The sequence below is a fragment of the Pongo pygmaeus genome, chromosome 5 (assembly GCF_028885625.2).
Source record: "Pongo pygmaeus isolate AG05252 chromosome 5, NHGRI_mPonPyg2-v2.0_pri, whole genome shotgun sequence".
Taxonomy (NCBI): Eukaryota; Metazoa; Chordata; class Mammalia; order Primates; family Hominidae; genus Pongo; species Pongo pygmaeus.
The window spans coordinates 117,550,373-117,571,213 of record NC_072378.2 but is presented as its reverse complement, the minus strand read 5'-3'; the positions used below and the strand labels follow the sequence as shown (position 1 = coordinate 117,571,213).

Here is a 20,841-nt window from a genome sequence, read left to right as displayed (position 1 = left end):
CAAAAAGAGTCCAGAGAGGGAGCAGGTTTGGGGACAAAGGTTGTAAGTTTGGTTAAGTTTGAGGTGACAGCTAAATTCCTTGGGCTCCCTGGCAGTTGGTAAACACAAAATTGCCAAGAATTAAATGAAAGTGATACAAGAGAGAAGCATAGTGTGCAGGAGCACACAGTGCACAAGGCTTTGATGTAAAATCTGAATTATTTGTCGGCTTTAAAGGGCTTTAATAAAAAATCCAATTTATAGTTTCTCTTTAAAACTGAAGGACAAACGGGGAGTGGTGGCTCATGCCTGTAATCCCAGCATTTTGGGAGGCCAAGGCGGGCGGCTCACCTGAAATCAGGAGTTCGAGACCAGCCTGACCAACATGGTGAAACCCTGTGTCTACTAAAAATACAAAAATTAGCTGGGCATGGTAGCGCGAGCCTGTAATCTCAGCTACTCGGGAAGCTGAGGCAGGAGAATCGCTTGAACCCAGGAGGCAGAGGTTGCAGTGAGCTGAGATCATGCCACTGAACTCCAGCCTGGGCAACAGAGTGAGATTCCGTCTCAACAACAACAACAACAACAACAACAACAACTGAAAGACGTGACAACCACGTGATCAGGCATTCTCACAGGGCTAGTGATACAGTGGCTATCCCTTGAAAGGAGCCAAACACCCTAGTTCTTCACCAGGTCCTTGTTACTCATTTCTGTTACCTGCCCTACCTTTGTAAGCATTTATTTTGAGCACCCTCATAAAGCAATCCTAGGGTAATTAGTACAAACAAATATGCATCTAAATATAAACACAACACAACCTCTCCAAGCCACCAAGAAATCTCCTGGTCAAATATTTAAGTCACTTTTCTTAGGACTATGAAATTCTCCTTTCATAAAAGAGGAAGAGAAAAACTTTTTTTTTTTTTTCAGAAAACATAGTTAAATATAAAATAAGGAGCAAATTATATGAGTCAACCTACATGTGACTATCATATTCTAAATTTTATTTTTTTAAAGTGACATGCGTCAGCAAAGGAAAATCTTAGGGTGTCACTTTTTCTTTTGAGACGAAGTCTCGCTCTGTCGCCCAGGCTGGAGTGCAGTGGCAGGATCTCGGCTCACTGCAGCCTCTGCCTCCTGGGTTCAAGCGATTCTCCTGCCTCAGCCTCCCAAGTAGGTGGGATGACAGGTGCATTTACGTCTGGCTAATTTTTTGTATTTTTAGTAGAGACGGGGTTTCACCGTGTTAGCCAGGATGGTCTCGATCTCCTGACCTCATGATCCACCCACCTCGGCCTCCCAAAGTGCTGGGATTACAGGCATGAGCCACCACACCCGGCCAGGGTATCACTTTTATTCAGCCCTGTAACTGTATTTCTTTCCGACCACTTCCACTCTAAGGCCCAAGAGAAAACTTCTTTCACCCAGCAATGCTGGCACAATGCAGGCAAGTTCAAATCGTCAACATTCCCATCGTTACTTTGCCTGGGGATCTGTACCTCCTTGGGAAAATTTCTCTCTTTCATTAACTATCAGAACAAAACTCCATGAGTCTTTTTTCTGCCAAAGAACCTGAATCGCAAAGGAAGTGCTGAGTCCTAATTTATTAAAAAGCAACTGTCATCAGAAGTTCTAGTATCACTCTGACCTATGGAAGTAGATTATTTATGGAGTTTTCTGTGGCAAGACTAATATAATAAGTTTATTCCATGGGTATTAACTACATCAGGAATTTTCACTCTCTTGTGCTTCCACAGTTTGGGTGATTTCAAAGGATTAAGTAGAAAGATGCCAAAGGGTAAAATGAAAAACTGCTAGGGAGAGAAAACGCCTACAATGTCATGTGTTGAAGAAGGCAGATGCATACACATGAAAACTAATAGACAAGTATTATTTATTTTTGAGACGGACTTTCGCTTTTGTTGCCTAGGCTGGAGTGCAGTGGCGCGATCTCAGCTCACCGCAACCTCCGCCTCCCAGGTTCAAGTGATTGTCCTGCCTCAGTCTCCTGAGTAGCTGCGATTACAGGCACGCGCTACCACACCCAGCTAATTTTGTATTTTTAGTAGAGATGAGGAGAAGCATTATTCTTATTACCTCATTCTGACACTCAGGTAGCCTACCTCTCATAGCCTGACTCTCTAATTGACAATCACTGACAAAGAAGACAAAAGTTACTTAAAAATCTATCAGTTTATCTTCTTTGTCTTACGTATCAATGTCAGTATCCTGGTTGTGATATGGTATTGTAGTTTGCAAAGATGTTATAATTGAGGGAAACTAGGTAAAAGGTATACAATATCTCTCTGTATTAGTTCTTCCAATTGCATGTGATCTACAATGATCTGAAAATAAAAAGGTTAATTAAATAATTGAAAAAACAATGTCAATCAAGTTTGCCTGGCTGGCGATGGAAGTGAGGAGGCTTTTACTTTTTCTATTTTATACTTTTTTATACTCTTTGCATTTTGTTATCCTGTATGCTTTTTCTCTTAATTTTTTTTCTTTTTCTTTTTGAGATGGTCTCATTCCGTCACCCAGGTTGGAATACAGTGGCACGATCACAGCTCACTGCACCCTCGACCTCTGAGGCCCAAGCAATCTTCCCATGTCAGCCTGCCAAGTAGCTGGAACTACAGGCGCACACTACCACACCTGGCTGATCTTTTTTTTTTTTTTTTTTTTTGGTAGAGATGGGGGCCACACTATGTTGCCCAGGCTGGTCTGGAACTCCTAGGCTCAAGCGATCCTCCCGCCTTGGCCTCCCAAATGCTGGGATTACAGGTGTGTGCCACTGTACCTAGCCTAAAATTCTTTTAATTAAAGCATTTAAACAGATCTGCAATAAAAAGATCTCTATGAAATAGAGTTGACCTAGTTTCTTCAGCAATGAATTAAAGAGGCACACACAAAAAAGTGTTTATTTTAGATTTAAAAGACACTTACGTGCCATAACAATTAAGTGAGACTTGCTTGAATCCTGATTTGAAAAACCAACCTTATAAAATCTTTTAAATAGATAATTGGGATATTAAATAATTTCAGATAATTATTAACTTTATTAGGCCTTGAGGCTACATAAGAAAATGCCATTGTTTTGAGGGATGCCTACTGACATATGTAGGGCTGAAATGACGTAAGGTCTGGGATTTGCCTTAAAATACCTGGCAAAAAAGAGGAGATGCAGAATAAATGAAAAAATATGGAGAAATGTTGATGGTTGCTATAGATGGATGATGAGGGCTCACAGTTCTAAGAATATTAAAAATTAAAAGAAATAAAGATCCTTCTTTAAGGGAAAAAAATAAAACCACGATCTTATGATTAAACTCCAAGTAGTGTTGCGGGGAGGACAGGTGGGGAGTGACACAGTAAAGTGCCACCTATCTAACATCAAAATAGGGGGAATGGGGAATGAAGAGGGGAGGAGGAAGTTTTGCCATAGGGAATTTGACCACTCTTCAAAGCGGCTACTACACAATGTTTATCTGTTCCTTCCTTTCGACTGTAATTTCTTGCCAAAGCACATGATGACTAAACTAAGTATCATTTCCTCCTCTTCTAGACTGAAAGCTCCTCTCGACTATAGAATATTTCCAGGGTGGTCTCTCTGTAATGGGCCTAAATCCTGGTGTCTGTTTGGAGCCACAGCTGGTTTGTGACACTGACCACCACTTCCTCAAAAACAATTTACAAGAACAAAACTAGATGTATGAAGCTTAGATTCTGGAAAAAGGTGCAAGTATTCATGAATATTTCAGAACTCCCAAAGTGATCTATGTACAGAATTTAAGTATACAGATTTTAATTCTGAACATTTGGAAACAATCTAAATTAGAAAAGAATAGCCAAACTGATATCTCCAAGCAATGTGATGTTAAGGAACTTACTCATGTTTTAGAAGAATATTTAAAATGAAAACACTTTAATACAGAATATACTGTACACACACAGATGTGTAATATTTAAAGTGTTTACTTCTACGGTATAAGTTTACATGTGATTTTCATTTTATTTATACATTTTTCTTCTAAATATTCTATAATATGAATATATATAAAGGAGAAAAATAATATAATTAAAACTACCAAATTCACCTAACATTCTTTGTAACACTAAAGGCCACTTTCAACATTAGCCTCATAATACAGATAGGAAGAAGTCTCAGACTGTCATTAAAAATTCAGGAAACAAACAACTAGGAACTTAGTATACTGTAGTTCTCACTTCAAGAAGTCCAGTCAAGAGAAGAAAGATATCTTAACAAGTAAATTCTTGAGACTAACTTGACACTTACAAAAACAGAGATATGGACTCAGTATCTATTCTCCAAATGCCTGAAATTAATGGATAGGTCTCTACCTTTTAGCCTTTAACATCAGCTATTCAGGAGTTGTCGACATACAAGCTTTCTAAATAAGCTTAGAACAAATCCTAGATGCTTGTATACACAAGCCAATCCTTTATTTAGTCTACTTTAATTCCATCCACTACGAAAGGAAAACAATAACTTCCTTAAAAGACTATTTCCCTTTGATAAGAAATCATGTTCCACTAAAAGAAAAGCAAAATAAGATATACCTGGTATGGACTAAGTTCTGCAATACTAGAAAGCATGATTAGACTTTAAAAGAAAACTTGTAACTGAATTGCACTTGTTGGAAAATGATTTGGGTGGAGTAAAATGAATAGTGCAAATACACTTTTTTTAAATTTTTTTTTGAGACGGAGTCTCGCTCTGTCACCCAGGCTGGAGTGCAGTGGTGTGATCTCGCCTTACTGCAACCTACGCCTCCCAGGTTCAAGCAATTCTCCTGCCTCAGCCTCCCGATTAGCTGGGATTACAGGCATGCACCACCAAGCCCGGCTAATCAAATATACTTTTTAGATTGATTATTAACTAGTCCTTAGAGTAAGACAGAAACCTCAAGCTTTTTTAAAATTATTATTACGGCCTATAGTTAGAACACAGATTTTTTATCACACCCCAAGTAATCACATATGCATACACATGCATAAACAATGAACAAAAGTTAAGTGATACAATTATTTTATTACATGTAATGCACTGTGATTATTTCCTATTCTATTCAGTTTCATTTTTGTTTTTGTTAAAGCATACTGGTTGTGCCTACTCAAGTGATTTCATTATCTGTTAATGGGTCCTAACCTGCAACTTGGGAAAGAGTGCCCTAAAATATCACAAGAGTAAAACCATTTCTAAAAACATGATTTCATTAGTTGTATCCTTGCTCTTCTAATATTCAAGTTACAACAGGTCTCAACACATATACAATCATCCATGTGTGGGTGTGAGAAAATTTCTTCCCATGTCTAAGATCAAGTGAGCTCTTGATGACTACAATCTTTTCAACCACAAAGGAGAGCTTGCAATTATTACAAGAGTTTTGTCTGATGGTAGGGCAAACAGATTTTCCAAGATATCATTAATTCCATTCTCAGCCTTACTCTCTTGGAAACTTTGCTCTTCTTCAATTGTGCTTAGCTTTTTACCTTGTAGGCTGCTAGAAGCAAAAGAAAAACAGGAGCAAAAGGGCCTCGGTTGCTATGTGAGAATGAACAAAGGCAAAACAGAACTTGTAATGATAAAACAAAATAATTAATCAAAATCTTTAGTTTTTCTGAAAGGAATACGGATAATAATACTATGCTGAAAGAAGTTACAGCTATCGACTAGAAACACACGACCATGTTTTATAAAACTGTTTGATAATCTCTTTCAACTTTATTCTCACCACATATAAAATAGATGCTAATGATATGACTAGTGATCTAATAAGGATGATAATGCTGTTGACTCAGCAGATGAAACATTTGAAAGTAAAATAAAAGGAAACACAAGGAATATGTCAAAAGTCTCTCCGTGGAAACTTTCAACATTCCTATCAGCTAAAAGTATCACTTAAAATAAATCAGTCTGAATGTATGAAAATGAACCAAATCATTTAAAGAGATCCTATCTATGATTCCCCTATGATTCCCTATATAATGTGGGATTACTTCCATCAGTGTCCAAAGACATCAATAATTACCATGTTAAGATATTTACAAGAGTCATAATTTGCTGCCAAAGGAAAAAAATCTCAAAATCTAGCCAATGCTATTCTTTAATGTGCTATACATAAAATCAGTGAACACTGCAGTTCTTGGTCACTCTCCAGTCTTGAGACTTCTGCTGAAAAGCAAAAGATTATTAGAAGGCTTGTGGATGTGGGGGAGGAGAGTTGACACACCTATCATTTCCTAATTCATAAATTATTTCCATATACTTGGGAGGTGACAGAGCATAATGGTTACAACCTGGATTCTGGCACAGCCCTGCCTAACACTGGCTTTGTGGCCTTGGGTGAGTCTTTTTACCTCTCTAAGGTAAAACTGAATTCCATCATCCATAATATAAAGACAACAATAGTGCCTAATTTCATGAGCATTAAAAGGGAGAATGCTAATAAAAACAAAGTATCAAGCAAAGAGGCAACCATATAGTAAAAATTCAATATATTAACTGCTACTATTTTTATCTTAAAATTCTACACATTATTAAAGTATCAAAAATATTGCTTTGAATTAGCTGACTTTGTCCAAATTCCATCACCCATTGGCTGTATGATCCTGAGAAATCCCCCATTTAGTGTGTATCAATTTTCCTCATCTGTAAAATTACCAACCATAACTGGGTGTGGTGAAGATGAATAAGGCTGTGTGTGTGTGCTTTAATCGGCTGAGAAAGTCTAATTAGAATGCATTTCCCAGTATTTATCTAATGCCCACTTACTGCTATGTCAGCATGTCCTGAAGTAGACACTGTGGTACTAGTCTGGGTGGTTTACCAGGGGGTTATGCCCTCACCCTCCTCAAAAGAGCTGCAAGGTCAGTAAGCTTGCAGAATCCCACCTTTTTCTTTACCACAGAACATCTCAAAGCCCTTACAGTGCATAGTGAAGCTCTGATGCGTGTTGCAGTTTACAGCATTTCCCAGAAAACTCTTTCCTCTTGGGGCATCTCCTGGGAGTAGTGTTCTGTGAGAGATACTGGTGAACTCCTGGGTTAGACTCTCACAAGTGGGACACACAGAGAGATCCCATGATAGGGCTTCTGGGATTAAAGATCTTATGTGGAGAAGCGGATTTTGGCCTCTGGAGTTCTAAAAATGATACTGAAATTATATTATGTGACTTGATTCAAAAGCAAGACTTTTCTCACCGTTGTTATTAAGTTACAAGTGCTTTGTGGGCATCTACAACAAATTGGACACATTGGTTAAGAGAAGTTTCTTAATTTCAAAGAAGACTTTTAAGAAAAAAAACTTGTTTGTACAGCGAAACAATTCTAAGACAACTGTTTTATCTCTGTTGAATAGATGCTTAGAATAAGGAAGTCAGAGAAAAGAGGCTGCTGACCTTTGTCAATAATGTCAGGATGTTGATGTAATAACCAAGCTGCCACTGCTTCAGTTGAAGATAAGTCAAGAAATCTTTCCTGCCGCTGGAACATGCTAGCTTTCTCACCTTGGTTTCATGTTAAATATGCATACTGCCAATATTCAGATAAAGTGTAATACTGATATTGACTTTTCTCTCTGGAGTCCAGAAAAATCCAATATTACCAAGTAAAGACAAAGTTAAACTGAGTTTTATAAGTTAAAACTGTAAACACTTCTCCTTTGCACATAGATGTGAGCTTTCACTTTCACAGATAATAGTTTAAAAATTGAGAGTCAAAAAGTTATTGGGAAAGGAAAAAAATAAAATTATGAAAGGGCCCTTACTAAAAATTAGCATTTACCAAACATTCATTGTAAAAAGTAGCAGATACAGTGTTCTAAGGACTTTATATTACCTTATTTAGCCTTCATGACAACCATATCTGATAATGGTAATTTTAAAAAATTGATTACAAATTATTTCACATATATACACACACACATATATATACAGATACACACATACAAAGAGTAATTTCACAAACATCAAAGTGTATACCCAGTAGCTTATAAGATAGGACATCTCCTATACAACAAAACTGAAGCCCACAATACCCTTTCTTCGCCACACATCCCTCCTATTATCTCTATTCTGTGGGTGAAGGAGTCAAGGCTCTGAGATGCAGCATAACTCAGCCCATGTGGCTGGGCTGGGATCAGACCCTAACCTGAAGCCAGTCTGACCTCAAAGACGATGGAATGGAATCATGTACTCTAGTGCCACTACTGCCTAAGTCACCCATCTTAGAGGTGACAAAACTGAGGTAGCGATATTTAAGACACTGCCCAACCTCACATTACTGCTGAGCAGCATAACTGATATTTAGTTTTTTGTAGTCATACTCTTTTTGTCTCAAAATTAACATGAGAAAAAAGTCATGTTTAATTAGGAGTTTTTTTGTAAAAATTATGATATGAGAAGTTCTATCATCCCCCTTTTTAAATTATCGAAGTACTCTTTACTAGACTATTAAGGGAAAGGTCTAATGAGAGGTACCTATTTTACTTCCAACAAAGGTTGTTCACTCTGCTTAGCTCCTGAAAGATGCTTTGTAAAAGAAGGTGTCAGTGTATTAAAGTGCTACTTCTCACACTTCAGTATGCAAACTAATCACCTGGGGATCTTGTCAAAATGCAGGGTCTGGAAATTCTACATTTCCAAAAAGCTCTTATTAGTGACTGTTCAGTTGGATCCTGTAAGATACATTCTGAGTAGCAACAGACTGAAAAAGCCCTCATTATTAAGAGGGATATTGCCATGAATATTTTTTAAAGTGAAAGAAAATCCTCAAGATAAAAATTTTGTATGGTTTAATTTTAATATCTATTCCTAAAATTGGAACACATCCGTATCTGATACTTATTTTCACTCCAGATTTCATTTATAAGTCTAGGACAGGCAACAATAAGTTCCAGGATCTATAGTTAAGCCAAAATGGCATTTCTGAAACCTGGATAAAAGTGTCAATTCAGGAGTTACTTGAGCATACTGTGGAAAATAAACAAAGAAATAGGATGGGAAGGTTTGTGCAAGCGTAGGTTTATGCACCATATCCACAGAACAAGCAATCAATGTTTACTGACAAGAAAATAGCAAATCTCAGTGGGGAGACAGATGGTATCTTATCATACATCTAATAAGGTATGAAACATGAGAGTTGAGAGAAAAAATAAACCTCATGAAACTCATATCACAGTCCAGTCCTGAAAATTGTACTGCTTTTCCACATTCCATATTCTGCACTGCTGGATGTACTGCAATGCTATAAAAGCAATGGTTAGCTACCAGTAAGGACTTTAAAAAATCTTAATATTTCTATGGCAAATGTGATCACCTCAAATATAAACCAAAGACTATGAATTTCAGGTTTCATTGCATAAGTAGCCCCCTCAAACTGTGTTCCCCCATGACTTCTTTTCTAACTTTTTCTCCCCTGGATAGGAACATATGATGGGTATCCTTGGAGACAAAGGGCAAGAAACCATTTCAAGGCATTTAGAATTGTAAGATACATGCCTGGGTCCCACTTTGGACAGACGAAGTAAATGTGTCTTGGGTAAATAATTGTTTCTCTGAATCTCAGTTCCCTCAATAGCTCTCAGAATCGTTGGGATGAAATTCGATGTAAAAAACATACAACGATTCAAAATACATATGAAGATAGAGGTTTAAAATTTGTCTATATGTAAAATCAGACTGGACAAGCTACAACAGTGATTGGATGCTTAAACCATACAGTGAATTGTTGACAGGGAAATACTTTTACTGAGTAAGAAACTAACATTCCAAAGATTACTTGTAAGTCATAGAGAGATGGCAGTTTTATAATGGAGAGATCGATGTATCACTTCCTAAAGTCACTGGTGATTCTGAGCATCACTAAAAGTGGAGCAATAATCACAACAATAATAACATATGCGTCCTATTGTGATACAATTAGAAGTACATAGCACCTTTGAGTACTTTTACCAAAAACATTTAGTCTGAATCTAATCGAGTCTTTAGGTCAAATTTCGGGCTTATACAGAAATACAGGTATAACGCACCAAGTAAAAGATAAACTACTCCGAAGCGGTGAGTACACTTAAGGACATGAGCTGTGTCACAGAACAACTGAACCTGGTTTCCTTGCAGGAAAAGAAAAAGCATGTGGGTGGGGGTCAGTGATAGATTAAAAGTGACTAAAGAGACATAATAACTAATATGTAGACCTTGTTTGGATCTTTGTTTGTACAAACCAAAGGTTAGAAGACATGTTTAGGATAGCTTGGGAAATCTGAATATGACTTGAGTATTAGATGATATTAAAGAAAAACTACTAGTGTTCTTAGGTGTGCTCATAACATTGTGGCTATGCAAGAAAATATTTAGAGATTCAAATGAAATAGGAAAAAAGTCAAGAAATCCTTAATAAATTTTTAGTTTATTAATAGATTTTGAAGTCTCAAAAGACTTGTAGACCCTTCTGAGCTGGCAGCGACAGTAGGTACAGGGCCATTTTTCTGTCTGCAATAGGCCATCTCCTATTTTAGTCTCTTGGCAAAGCAGAAGCTTTCCAGGGATCCCAAAAAAATGGTGGGCGGGGTGGGGGCAAACCTTGGTTCATTTTATTCTCAAAATAAGCAGCCTCCATTCTAAAATCCTCAGAATGGAAGTAATTCAATATATGAATCTCCTGTTTCAGTGGTCCCATGGGTCATTAAGCCTCTACAGTTTTCTCTTTTGGGCTGAAATCAACCATATTTTAATATGAGGTAAACTTGCTTTTGTGAAAAGCAATAAAAAGGCTGAATTAAATCCACTCAGCCATTTAAAAGTTAGGCAACAAATGCACAGATGTTTATCTATTGTCCCTGTAGGAAATTTTATGTCTTGGTAATTCAAATTTAACTGGACATCACACTTTTAATATCCTTTTGTCTTGTTTTTTGTCAGAAATAATAGTGAAATAAAGTTTTTCTTTCCTTTGTTTTTCAAGAATACCATGCTTCTTAAAAATCATTTACACACAACCTTTAAGCACAACCATTAAACATGCTCAAATGCAAAAATGGAGCTATATATATTATTCGTTTTCAAGGATTTTAATTTTGTGATGAAAGAAAACAAAGACTATTCTTTTTCAGTAAATGTAAATATGTTGAACACTGAATAAGAAGGCCACAATAGCGGTTATAATTTGAGTTTGAAGATGCTGACTATAAAAACTAACGTGGGTCTCAATAAACTCCAAATAGTCTAATAATGAACAAGCCTGATCTATTCAATACAAATTAAGAATCTCACCAAAGAAGGATTAAAAAAATACACCTTACCTTTCTGATACTTAGTATGTTTAAGCTTATGTACTTTTCTCAAATAAAGTATGAATAGGCAAATTATATGACTCCATGAGTAAGAGAGAGTAATTTGAATAATATAAAACAAAAACATTGACAAGACACATCAATTATAAGTTGGCCTGGACAAAAATTCCACTTTCCCATTAGGTATTTCTCAGTAGCAATAAATGACTAAGTTTTTGGTTTACTTCAAGGCAAATTCTAAAATAAATATAAATATGGAATTTTTCCAAGTAATATAATAAAAAACTTTCAATAAAACATAGGTTTAAAAAAGCAGAATATAAAAGCATACACAGACTAGGTAGCAGAGGGGGGAACCCAGGTATTAGTTTTATTGTTGTTCTTTATACCTTTATTTATAGTCTATAATTTTGTGTCTACACAATATTTAATAAAAACAATAGTAAATGTGTGTGTACACACATGTATTTGCTATAGGGGTGTGTGTGTGTGTGCATTTACATAAAAATATATAGAACCAAAACATGTCCTCAATGGTTCTATGTGTAACATTTTCCATGATTATGATATATCAGGACAATGTTATTTATTGACACCCTACTTTGTTTCACAACTGTTCTGCTTCTATTGTAAGCATTAGGGAAGATCATTGGGAAAGTAGGGAAGAAAGCTCCAACCTAAGAGAAATTTATTCTTTTTTGTTTTGTTTTGTTTTTTTTTGAGACGGAGTCTCGCTCTGTCGCCCAGGCTGGAGTGCAGTGGCACCATCTCCGCTCACTGCAAGCTCCGCCTCCTGGGTTCACGCCATTCTCCTGCCTCAGCCTCCCAAGTAGCTGGGACCACAGGCGCCCGCTACCACACCCGGCTAATGTTTTGTATTTTTAGTAGAGACGGGGTTTCACCGAGTTAGACCAGGATGGTCTTGATCTCCTGACCTTGTGATCCGCCCGCCTCGGCCTCCCAAAGTGCTGGGATTACAGGCGTGAGCCATGGCGCCCCTCTTTTTTGTTTTTTAAAAAAGAAGCTCAAGCACAGCTCTATTTTTAAAAGGGGGGTGGCATGGGGGTAACACAGAGCTACTTAAGCTGTTACCTTATTTCAGTATTATCCTTTGCAGCTTTTCCTACAAAAAAATCTACCTAGCCTAAAATTATTGTTGATATGGTTTGGATGTTTTGTCCCCTCCAGATCTCATGTTGGAATATGATCCCCAATGCTGAAGGTGGGGCCTGGTGAGAGGTATTGGATCACAGGGACAGATCCCTCATGAATGGCTTGGCACCATCCCCTTGGTGATGAGTGAGTTCTTGCTATTACTTCACAGAAGAGCTGGATGGTTAAGAGCATGTCTCTTGCTCTGTCTCTCACTATGTGATGCACATGCTTCTCCTTCACCTTCTGATATGATTACAAGCTTCCTGAGGCCCTCACCAGAGGCTGAGCAAATGCTTATGCTATGCCTGTACGGCCTGCAGAAACTTGAGCCAAATACACCTATTTTCTTCATAAATTTCCCAGCCTCAGATATTCCCTTACAGCAACACAGAACAGACTAATACAATCATATATAATTATATACAAGACACAAGACATCTCTGCAAATATTGGGTATATTATCACACAGCATGTGGCTCCTAAGGAAATAGCTAATAAGAACGAGATTAATCAATCAAGTAGAAATGGCAGTAAACAGTAAAGTCATACACGACAATATGGCTTAACACAGTGCTGATGTCACAAATGCCTAGACACTGTCCCCAAATGATGTTTGAGGTGAAGTAGGCCCCTGATACCCTAAATGTGTAAGCATTAGCAGACCATAGGGGATACCTGGTCTAAATCAGTGGATCATTTGCTCCCCCGTCTAATCTCAAGACTGCCAGCCCCTTACTCATGGCAGTTTTCCTGCTGTTGCCTGTAAAAGGGTCTCAGAGATTCCCGGTTTTTTTCAGAGTTGAATAACTTCAAAGTTATTTTCTTTTTGAGACAAGGTCTCACTCTGTTGCCCAGGCTAGAGTATGGTGGCACCCTCACAGCTCACTGCAACAGCTGCCTCCTGGGCTCAAGGGATCCTCCCACCTCAGCTTCCCAAGTAGCTGGGATTACAGACGTGTGCCACCATGCCTGGCAAATTTTTGTATTTTTTGTAGAGTCGGGGGTTTCGCCATGTTGCCCAGGCTGGTCTGGAACTCCTGGACTCAAGTGATCTGTCCACCTCAGCCTCCCAAAGTACTGGGATTACAAGAGTTAGCCGCCCTGCCCAGCCTAGTTATTTTCTTAAATCCCTGCACTGTGTTTCCTAACGCTCCACAATAGTCATATACACAATTTCTGTTTAAAATAACATGAATATTACCCTCCTTTCAATTCTTTCAAACCTCAACCACAGTATTCATGCGCTGACTCAGGAACTAGTAGTTATCTGGAGCCTGCTATGTGCCAGGCACCGTACTGGGTGCTAGTGGTGAAAGAAGAGGCTGAGATTCATCTCTGCTTTCATGGATCTTGGTTAGGGAATCCTCCAATGCTTACCCCACAATCCCCCAAAACCCCTCCTCTTCAACTCCCACTGAAAGGCAAGTTTGGCAGTTGGTTCTAGATTCAGCATACCAGGGCTCACAGTCACAACTCTATTTCCACATCGGGTAAGAAGTCATCACATGCGTTTGCTTTATTTTTCCCATAAACTAAGTCTCCCTCACCCAGTAAGGCAAACAACTATTTTTTTAATATACAAAGCAGACAATGAACATCTGGAAGATGACATCCACATGACTCCTCAGTTTGCAAAAAGGCAAAACTACTCAGTCTAATGAAAAAAAACAATCTGAAATTCTGGCTATATTTTTCCCTTCACCCTCAATGCCAAATTTCTAATATGCCAGAATGAATTTCTCTATTTTACATACATACTTTCAGACTTTTACATTCAACATTGGATTAGACATACAATTTCATTACTTTGCCGTGTCCAGGTTTTAATTTCTTTTCTTTTTTTATTTGAGACTGGGTCTTGCTCTGTCACCCAGGCTGGAGTACAGTGGCTCAATCTCAGCTCACTGCAACCACTGTCTCCCAGGCTCAAGAGATCCTCCCATCTCAGCATCCTGAGTAGCCGGGACCACAGCACACCACGACACCTGGCTAGTTTTATTGTATTTTCGCTAGAGATGGGTTTTTGCTATGTTGCTCAGGCTGTCTCAAACTCCTGAGCTCAAGTGATCTGCCTGCCTCAACCACCCAAAGTGCTGGGATTACAGGTGTGAGCCACCTCTGGCCAGTTTTGATTGCTTAACTAGAGTGAGGTTGAGTCTTACAGGGCAAGAATTGTGTTTTCACTGCCTTCTCACCCCACCCTCACTAAGCACCCATCCCCTATTGAGCTCCCAATATGGCCACTGTTCAAGGCACAAAACTCACAGACCTTATAATCCAGTAGGAAGAAGGCAGACAATTTAAAGTGTAAATTATACGCTTTGTTGGAAGAGGGTAAGTGCTCCAGAGCAGTGGTCCCCAACCTTTTTGGCAACAGGACCGGTTTCGTGAAGGACAATTTTTCCGTGTATGGGGCTGGGTTGGAGGGGGATGGTTTCGAGATGAAACTGCTCCACCTCAGATCATCAGGCATTAGATTCTCATAAGGAGCGTGGCAACCTAGATGCCTCAAACATGCAGTTCACAATAGAGTTCAAGCTCCAATGAGAGTCTAATGCCCGGCTGATCTGACAGGAGGCGAGCTCAGGTGGTAATGCTCCATCACCTGTTGCTCACATCCTGCTGTGTGGCCCGGCTCCTAACGGGCCACTGACAGGTACCAGTCTGCAGCCCAGGGCTTAGGGATCCCTGCTCTAGAGAAAACTGAAAGCTAAGAAGGGGAATATGGAATTCTGGGAATGAAGAGAGGGTTTCAAGTGGTTAGGAAAGTTCTCCCTAAGAGGGCAACATCTAAACAAACACTGAAGGAGGAGCAAGCTTTGTGGATATTTGGGGCAAGACTATTCCAGGCAGAGAACAGCATGTGCAAAGGTTCTGAGGTAGAACAGTGCTTGTCATTTTGGAGAAATAGCAAAAAAACCAAACGGCTAGAGAGGCCTGAGTATGGGGGGAGCATTTCAGGGAATGAGGTCAGAGAGGCAGTAGAGGAGACAGAACAAAGAGGCCTCAATATTTGTCACATCAATAGTAATAAACAGTAATGAATACTAAGATAGCTAACATTTATTGATTTGTTTTAATAAAGAAAAACAACTAATTGCTCTAACATGTACAGAGTTGACTTTATGCTTTAAGACACACGTAGAAATAGATGTAAATGCTATGGGGTATATTTCCCAGAACAAACTTTTTTTTCCTGCTTTAACACAACTAAAACCTTTGCTAAATGCTGCAATTAAATTAATGCCCCCATGTATCTTAAAAATAAGACATAATTCCTCATAAATGTCAGATGCCTTACTAATTTCCAAGTTGTGGTTTTTTAAAATGATTTTCAAGTCTGTGTCAGTTCCACAAGGTTAAAGGGTTCAAATTGTAACATGAAAAGTTAATAAAAGCAGTTTGAGACATTATTCAGAGTACAAATTCTGCTTTAAACATGTCATTTGATTTGTTTAAAGAATTTTTTTAACATAACCTCTTTCTTCTCTGAAATATTAATATATAACTCACTGTTTCTGAGTGTTACAAATTATATCTACTAGAGCCAAAAGATATTGTACATATTGTTCTGCTGGCATGTTCCCTTCTTTCTGCTGTATTTTCATTTAAACGGCATCCTTACATATAGAAATAAGCATGCCAAGAGAGCTGGACTTGATAAACAAAATTAATCAGTAGAAGCAGCAGATGTACATCTTTATAAAGAATGTCAGTAGGCTCTTTATTACTTGGTTTCCACTAGTTAGGAAGTAATTTCAAAATATATCCTAAACACAAAGAGATTGTTCAGTTCAACTCAAGGAACACTGAGCACCTTTGTCAGATACTCGGGAGACAAAGACTATATAGTCCCAGTCTCTACCCTCAGGATCTTACAGTCTACAAGGCAAGCTGTCCAGATGAGACAAGAGAAGGGTGAGTGCACACACTGGTACAGAAGGTGACAGAATAAATTTGTGCTGATTTTTAAAAAAGCCACTCACCTAAAACATCATCTATCAGCTGATCCTATGTCTAACCCAAAATAAATGACAGATGATTTAACAGCAGACCTTCTAAATAACAAATTAAGAGTTGGGCAGAGGGTTTTGAAGCAATTCTTAAGTATGCAAGATTTGAATCTACACTTGGAAGTTTCCTCAGAGATCAAGCGCTCATTCTGATTCTTCACTTAAATCATAAGGGAATACTTTAGCTAATAACCATTTGCAAATCTTGTGGTGGAGAGAGAAGCAGGGAGTTTTAGGTTGCACAAATTCATTACACAAATGAAGGGTATTTTATTCTACAAAAATGTATATCAAGGTAACAAATTTGGACTAAATCCAAACCTATGAATTTATACAAGTGGAATAAAAACTAATGATCAACTTAATGTCTTATTATGAAAGGTCAAACTTACGTGAAACAATCTATGTAAATATGTACCTTTAGTTAAGTGGATCCAGAAGAACAGGGCATAAGGAGCCGAAATAATCCCAAGCTCTGGCCACTAAACCCAAATGCCAGACCTGGCTGGCTGCAAACAACGGGAGGTGTGGACACTTTTTTAAAAATTTAATTCAAGAAAAACACCAGATAGGCAAGCAGTTGCCCTACAAAGGACCCAGTATAGCTTTATGAGGTCACCAGACTCTGACACAAAAAAACTTAATTAATTGTATTGATTAGGCTTATAAACATTCAGGTCAAGTTATGCCATTTGTTTCCTAAAACCACCCAATAAATAAAAGTCTAATACGAAATTGCCTATAACACAGATGGTAGCATTTTATCACAACCCTAACATAAAATTATAAAGATTTGAAGCCCAGTAAGAATCTAAGCAACCACACATGCCTGTAAGTCCCAGCACTTTGGAAGGCCGAGTGGGCAGATCACTTGAGCTCAGGAGTTCAAAACCAGCCTGCGTAATATGGCTAAACCCTGTCTCTACAAAATATACAAAAATTAGCCAGGTGTGGTGGGATGCACCTGTAAGGTCTCAGCTACTCAAGAGGCTGAGGTGGGAGGATTGCTTGAGCCCAGGAGGTTAAGGCTGTAGTGAGCTGAGATCGTGCCACTGCACTGCAGCCTAGGCGACAGAGTGAGACACTGTCTCAAAAATAATAATAATGATAATAGGTTTTTAAAAAGAATCTAAGCAATCACACTTGTTCCTAGAGAACCGCTCTCACAAAGTGCCCAGTTAACAGCCTGGATGACCATACGAAATCTAAATCTTTATTGGGAAAGATAAGTGACAGCTTTGGCCAGATTAGTACAGGAACATACTGCTGGACTGATTCTCATAGACGTATAGTATTAAAGGTGCACCTTCAAACTGTGAGTTGAGAAAAAAATAAAAATATTTAAAACATCCATTATAAAAGTCCTACGCATTTAACAAAATCTTACGTATTTATTACAATTTTACAATCTGCCTAGTATTGTGCTACAGTACCAGACAAAATAACTTTAGGGTTTTGGGGATTTTTTAAACAAATTGGTATGTAATATAAACTTAGGAACCACCACCAACATCTCGAGTATCAATGTTTCAGAATGGAGGCATAGTTCAGTGAAAAAAATGCCGGCATTGGTTTTAGTTTTGATTCTTATTTCACCAGAAAGCATGGTGGTTGGGGGAGCTGTCAAAGTACTCTGGATAGACTCAGCGCCATTAAATAAGCTCAGGCATATTGGGCCAGGAGCAAGGGAGGAGAGGAAACACTGAAACAACTCGGCAGAAAGCTGGCCCTTGCTATTAAAAAAAAAAAAAAAAAAAAAAAAAGCACTAATTAATGAGGACAAATGAAATAGGGACACCCAGGGCTGGTAAAGGGGGTTGCTGCCTTAATCGGCTGGACAGGCAGAGGGTAAACTCGGTTGTGGGTTAATCAGGTCTAACTCCAAGTCAAAGACCAGCTCCAGAGAAAAAGCAGCCTGGTTGAGAGTCTACCGGCTCAAATACACAGGAAGCCACACGATTCCAACTTGCGGCGCCACTCGGGAGGAGGTGGCAGCACCGCCTGGTCGCCCGCGTCCAAGGCCAACCTCAGCAAACGTGCCCCGGCCATTCCGCACGAGCCCCGAACGCACACGCCGGGATTCCAACTCCGCGCGGGAGGAGCTGCGGCAAGAAGGGCAGGGCCCAGCGCCGGCCGAGGAGCGGCTTTGTCAAAAGGCGGCTGGAAAGAACTGGCCCTGCACACGGCTGTCCCCTAAGGCGACCCTCGGGGTCAGGTCACTTCTCACGGGGCCAGCAGAGTCAGGAAGTCTGGAAACTAAGTGAAATGGGCTGGGGGGCGGCGGAGAGAAAGTGCAGAGACGCCAGGTTAATTCTCTGGTTTTGGGGGAAGGAAAGAGTTTGGTGGGGGAGCGACACGGAATGCAGCAACCTACTTCACCCCCAGCCCCGCGGGTAGAGCCGGACTCCGCGGGTGGCAAGCGGCGAGCCCGACTTCCTCCCGCGCTCCGTTCCCCCAGGCCCGGCCCGCCCCGCAGCCCTCAGCCCGCCCCCGGCGCCTCGGGTCCCGCCGCCAGCCGGACGCGCTCCACTCACCCAGCTCCTCCGCCTGCAGCCGGAGCGGGGCGGAGACCGCGAGCAGCAGGGCCAGGAGGCCCGGCCCGGCAGCCCGCGCCAGTGCGCCGCCGCCGCGGGCGCCGGGCACCATGACCCCGCTGGGCGCCAGCTTGGCAGGCTCGGCCTCCCCTCGACGGACTCCGAGCCGCAGCTGCCCGGGCCGGGCCGCCTACTCAGCGGACGAGCGCGGCGCCGGGACGGGGCGCAGTCGCTGCCCCGCACCGAATCCCATTGGGGCGGCTTTGAGCCCAGCCCTGCGGGGGCGTCTCCCGCCCGGCCCCGCCCCGCCCCGCACGTCGGCCCCCAGAGGAGGAAGTCGCGTTCCCAGGCAGTGACCGACGGCGAGGCCGGAGGCGAGCCAGGCGCCGCCCGCGTTCCCCTCCACGTATCTGGCGCTCCCTGCTGCGCTCCTTCCTTCCCTTCCTCCCCACCTGCACCAGTACACGTGAACCTGCTAGGCAGCAGGACACCTCGCCGCCGGACCCGCCCCTCGCCGCATGGTGCGGGAGTCCTTCCTGGAGGGGCTGAGCCCGCGGCGGTGCCTTAGGAGGCTGCCACCTCCAGGGTTTTGCCCGCCCGCGGGGATGGGCATGCCAGGGATAGCAACACCGAGGGACTCGAAATATTTTGAGGATAGGATGATGACGGTGCCAAGTAGGACCTTCACTCATTTATTCACTCATTCATTCATTCATTCATTCAAAACTTCCTCAGTTCAGCAGTGTGCTTGTCAGGAGCAGGGCTAAACCCATGTGGCACTTACAGACATTAAAAATAATCAGGCAAGTATTCAATGCAAATTGCAATCAGTGACATGAAAGGTGCTGTTGAAGCACATTTAGAGAGCTGTAATTAGATGGCGGGTAACGGGGGTGAGGGCGGGAATCAGCTAGGAAAGGCCTAAGTGGCATCAAAGCTGAGATTAAAGCAGGAGCCAAAACAGACAAGTTGTGCAAAGAAGCTGAAGGAGGAAAAGGCCAGGTGGCTGGAGCACAGTGAACAGGTGGGTGCACAGCCAGATGTAGAAGCTAGTGTATAGAGTAGGGGCCAGGACGTGCAGCTAAATAACCTAAAGGATGTTTAACTTGGTCCTCGGAGTAGTGAGCAGCCACGGAAGGTTCAGAAGGGGGAAGTACTCCACCTGATGATCCTCTGAGGAGTTGCGAGAAGGGTTTGGGGAGGACAGATTGGAGACTGGAGAATTACAGGGTTATTACCGAGTAGTTGAATAGGGTGGTGGCAGTGGAAAATGACGAGGACAGATTAGATATGTATTTTAAGGACTATCTCACGTCTCTGGTCCCCTGCAGTCCCCGTTTACTTCCTCTGCGCGCTGCCCTCACCTTCGCACCACCGCGCGGCACGCTGAAGTTTCACCTAGAGGTGCAGCGCAGGGAAGGATGGAGGCGGAGAGGAAGCAACAGCCCCTCCAATGGCAAATATTGGCCCCTCGTGATCTTTGGATACCCTGGACAGACTCATTTCATACATGAGTTCATTTTTCCCTCTTCCTTTTTTTTTTTTAACTAAATAAACAAGCTGATAAAATCTCAAATGAGATTGTTTTGGGGACTTTGCTTTCTCTGAGGCAGCATATCTTAGATGAAAGAACTTGGGCTTTAGAAATGGAGGGGATCCCGGTTTGATTCTGGACCTCAGCTTTGTTGAAGAGATGAGGTCCGGAATCAAACTGGGTATATATGTGGATATTAAGTGTATACTGAATTTGTATATTAAGTTCTATCATGTAGAGAAAGTACCTAACTGAATGTGTATATTAGGTTCTAGCATGTAGAGAAAGTACCTAATAAATGGTAGGTTTTAT

At 40.7% G+C, this 20,841-nt stretch overlaps 1 protein-coding gene across 4 annotated transcripts in view; it reads right to left on the bottom strand.

Moving 5' to 3' along the window:
- The window catches only part of DCBLD1 (discoidin, CUB and LCCL domain containing 1), a 67,150-nt gene extending 47,877 nt beyond the window's left edge, over positions 1-19,273 (bottom strand). For 3 of the 4 annotated variants that reach the window (XM_063666533.1, XM_054490689.2, XM_054490688.2), the window contains exon 1: positions 18,996-19,258. In XM_063666533.1, the coding sequence (XP_063522603.1) occupies positions 18,996-19,107 (112 nt within the window). In that variant the 5' untranslated portion in view covers positions 19,108-19,258. Of the gene's footprint in view, positions 1-18,995 lie in introns of all 4 variants that reach the window. The other variant, XM_054490685.2, reaches the window with a different exon arrangement.
- Between the last annotated feature and the right edge of the window lie 1,568 nt (positions 19,274-20,841).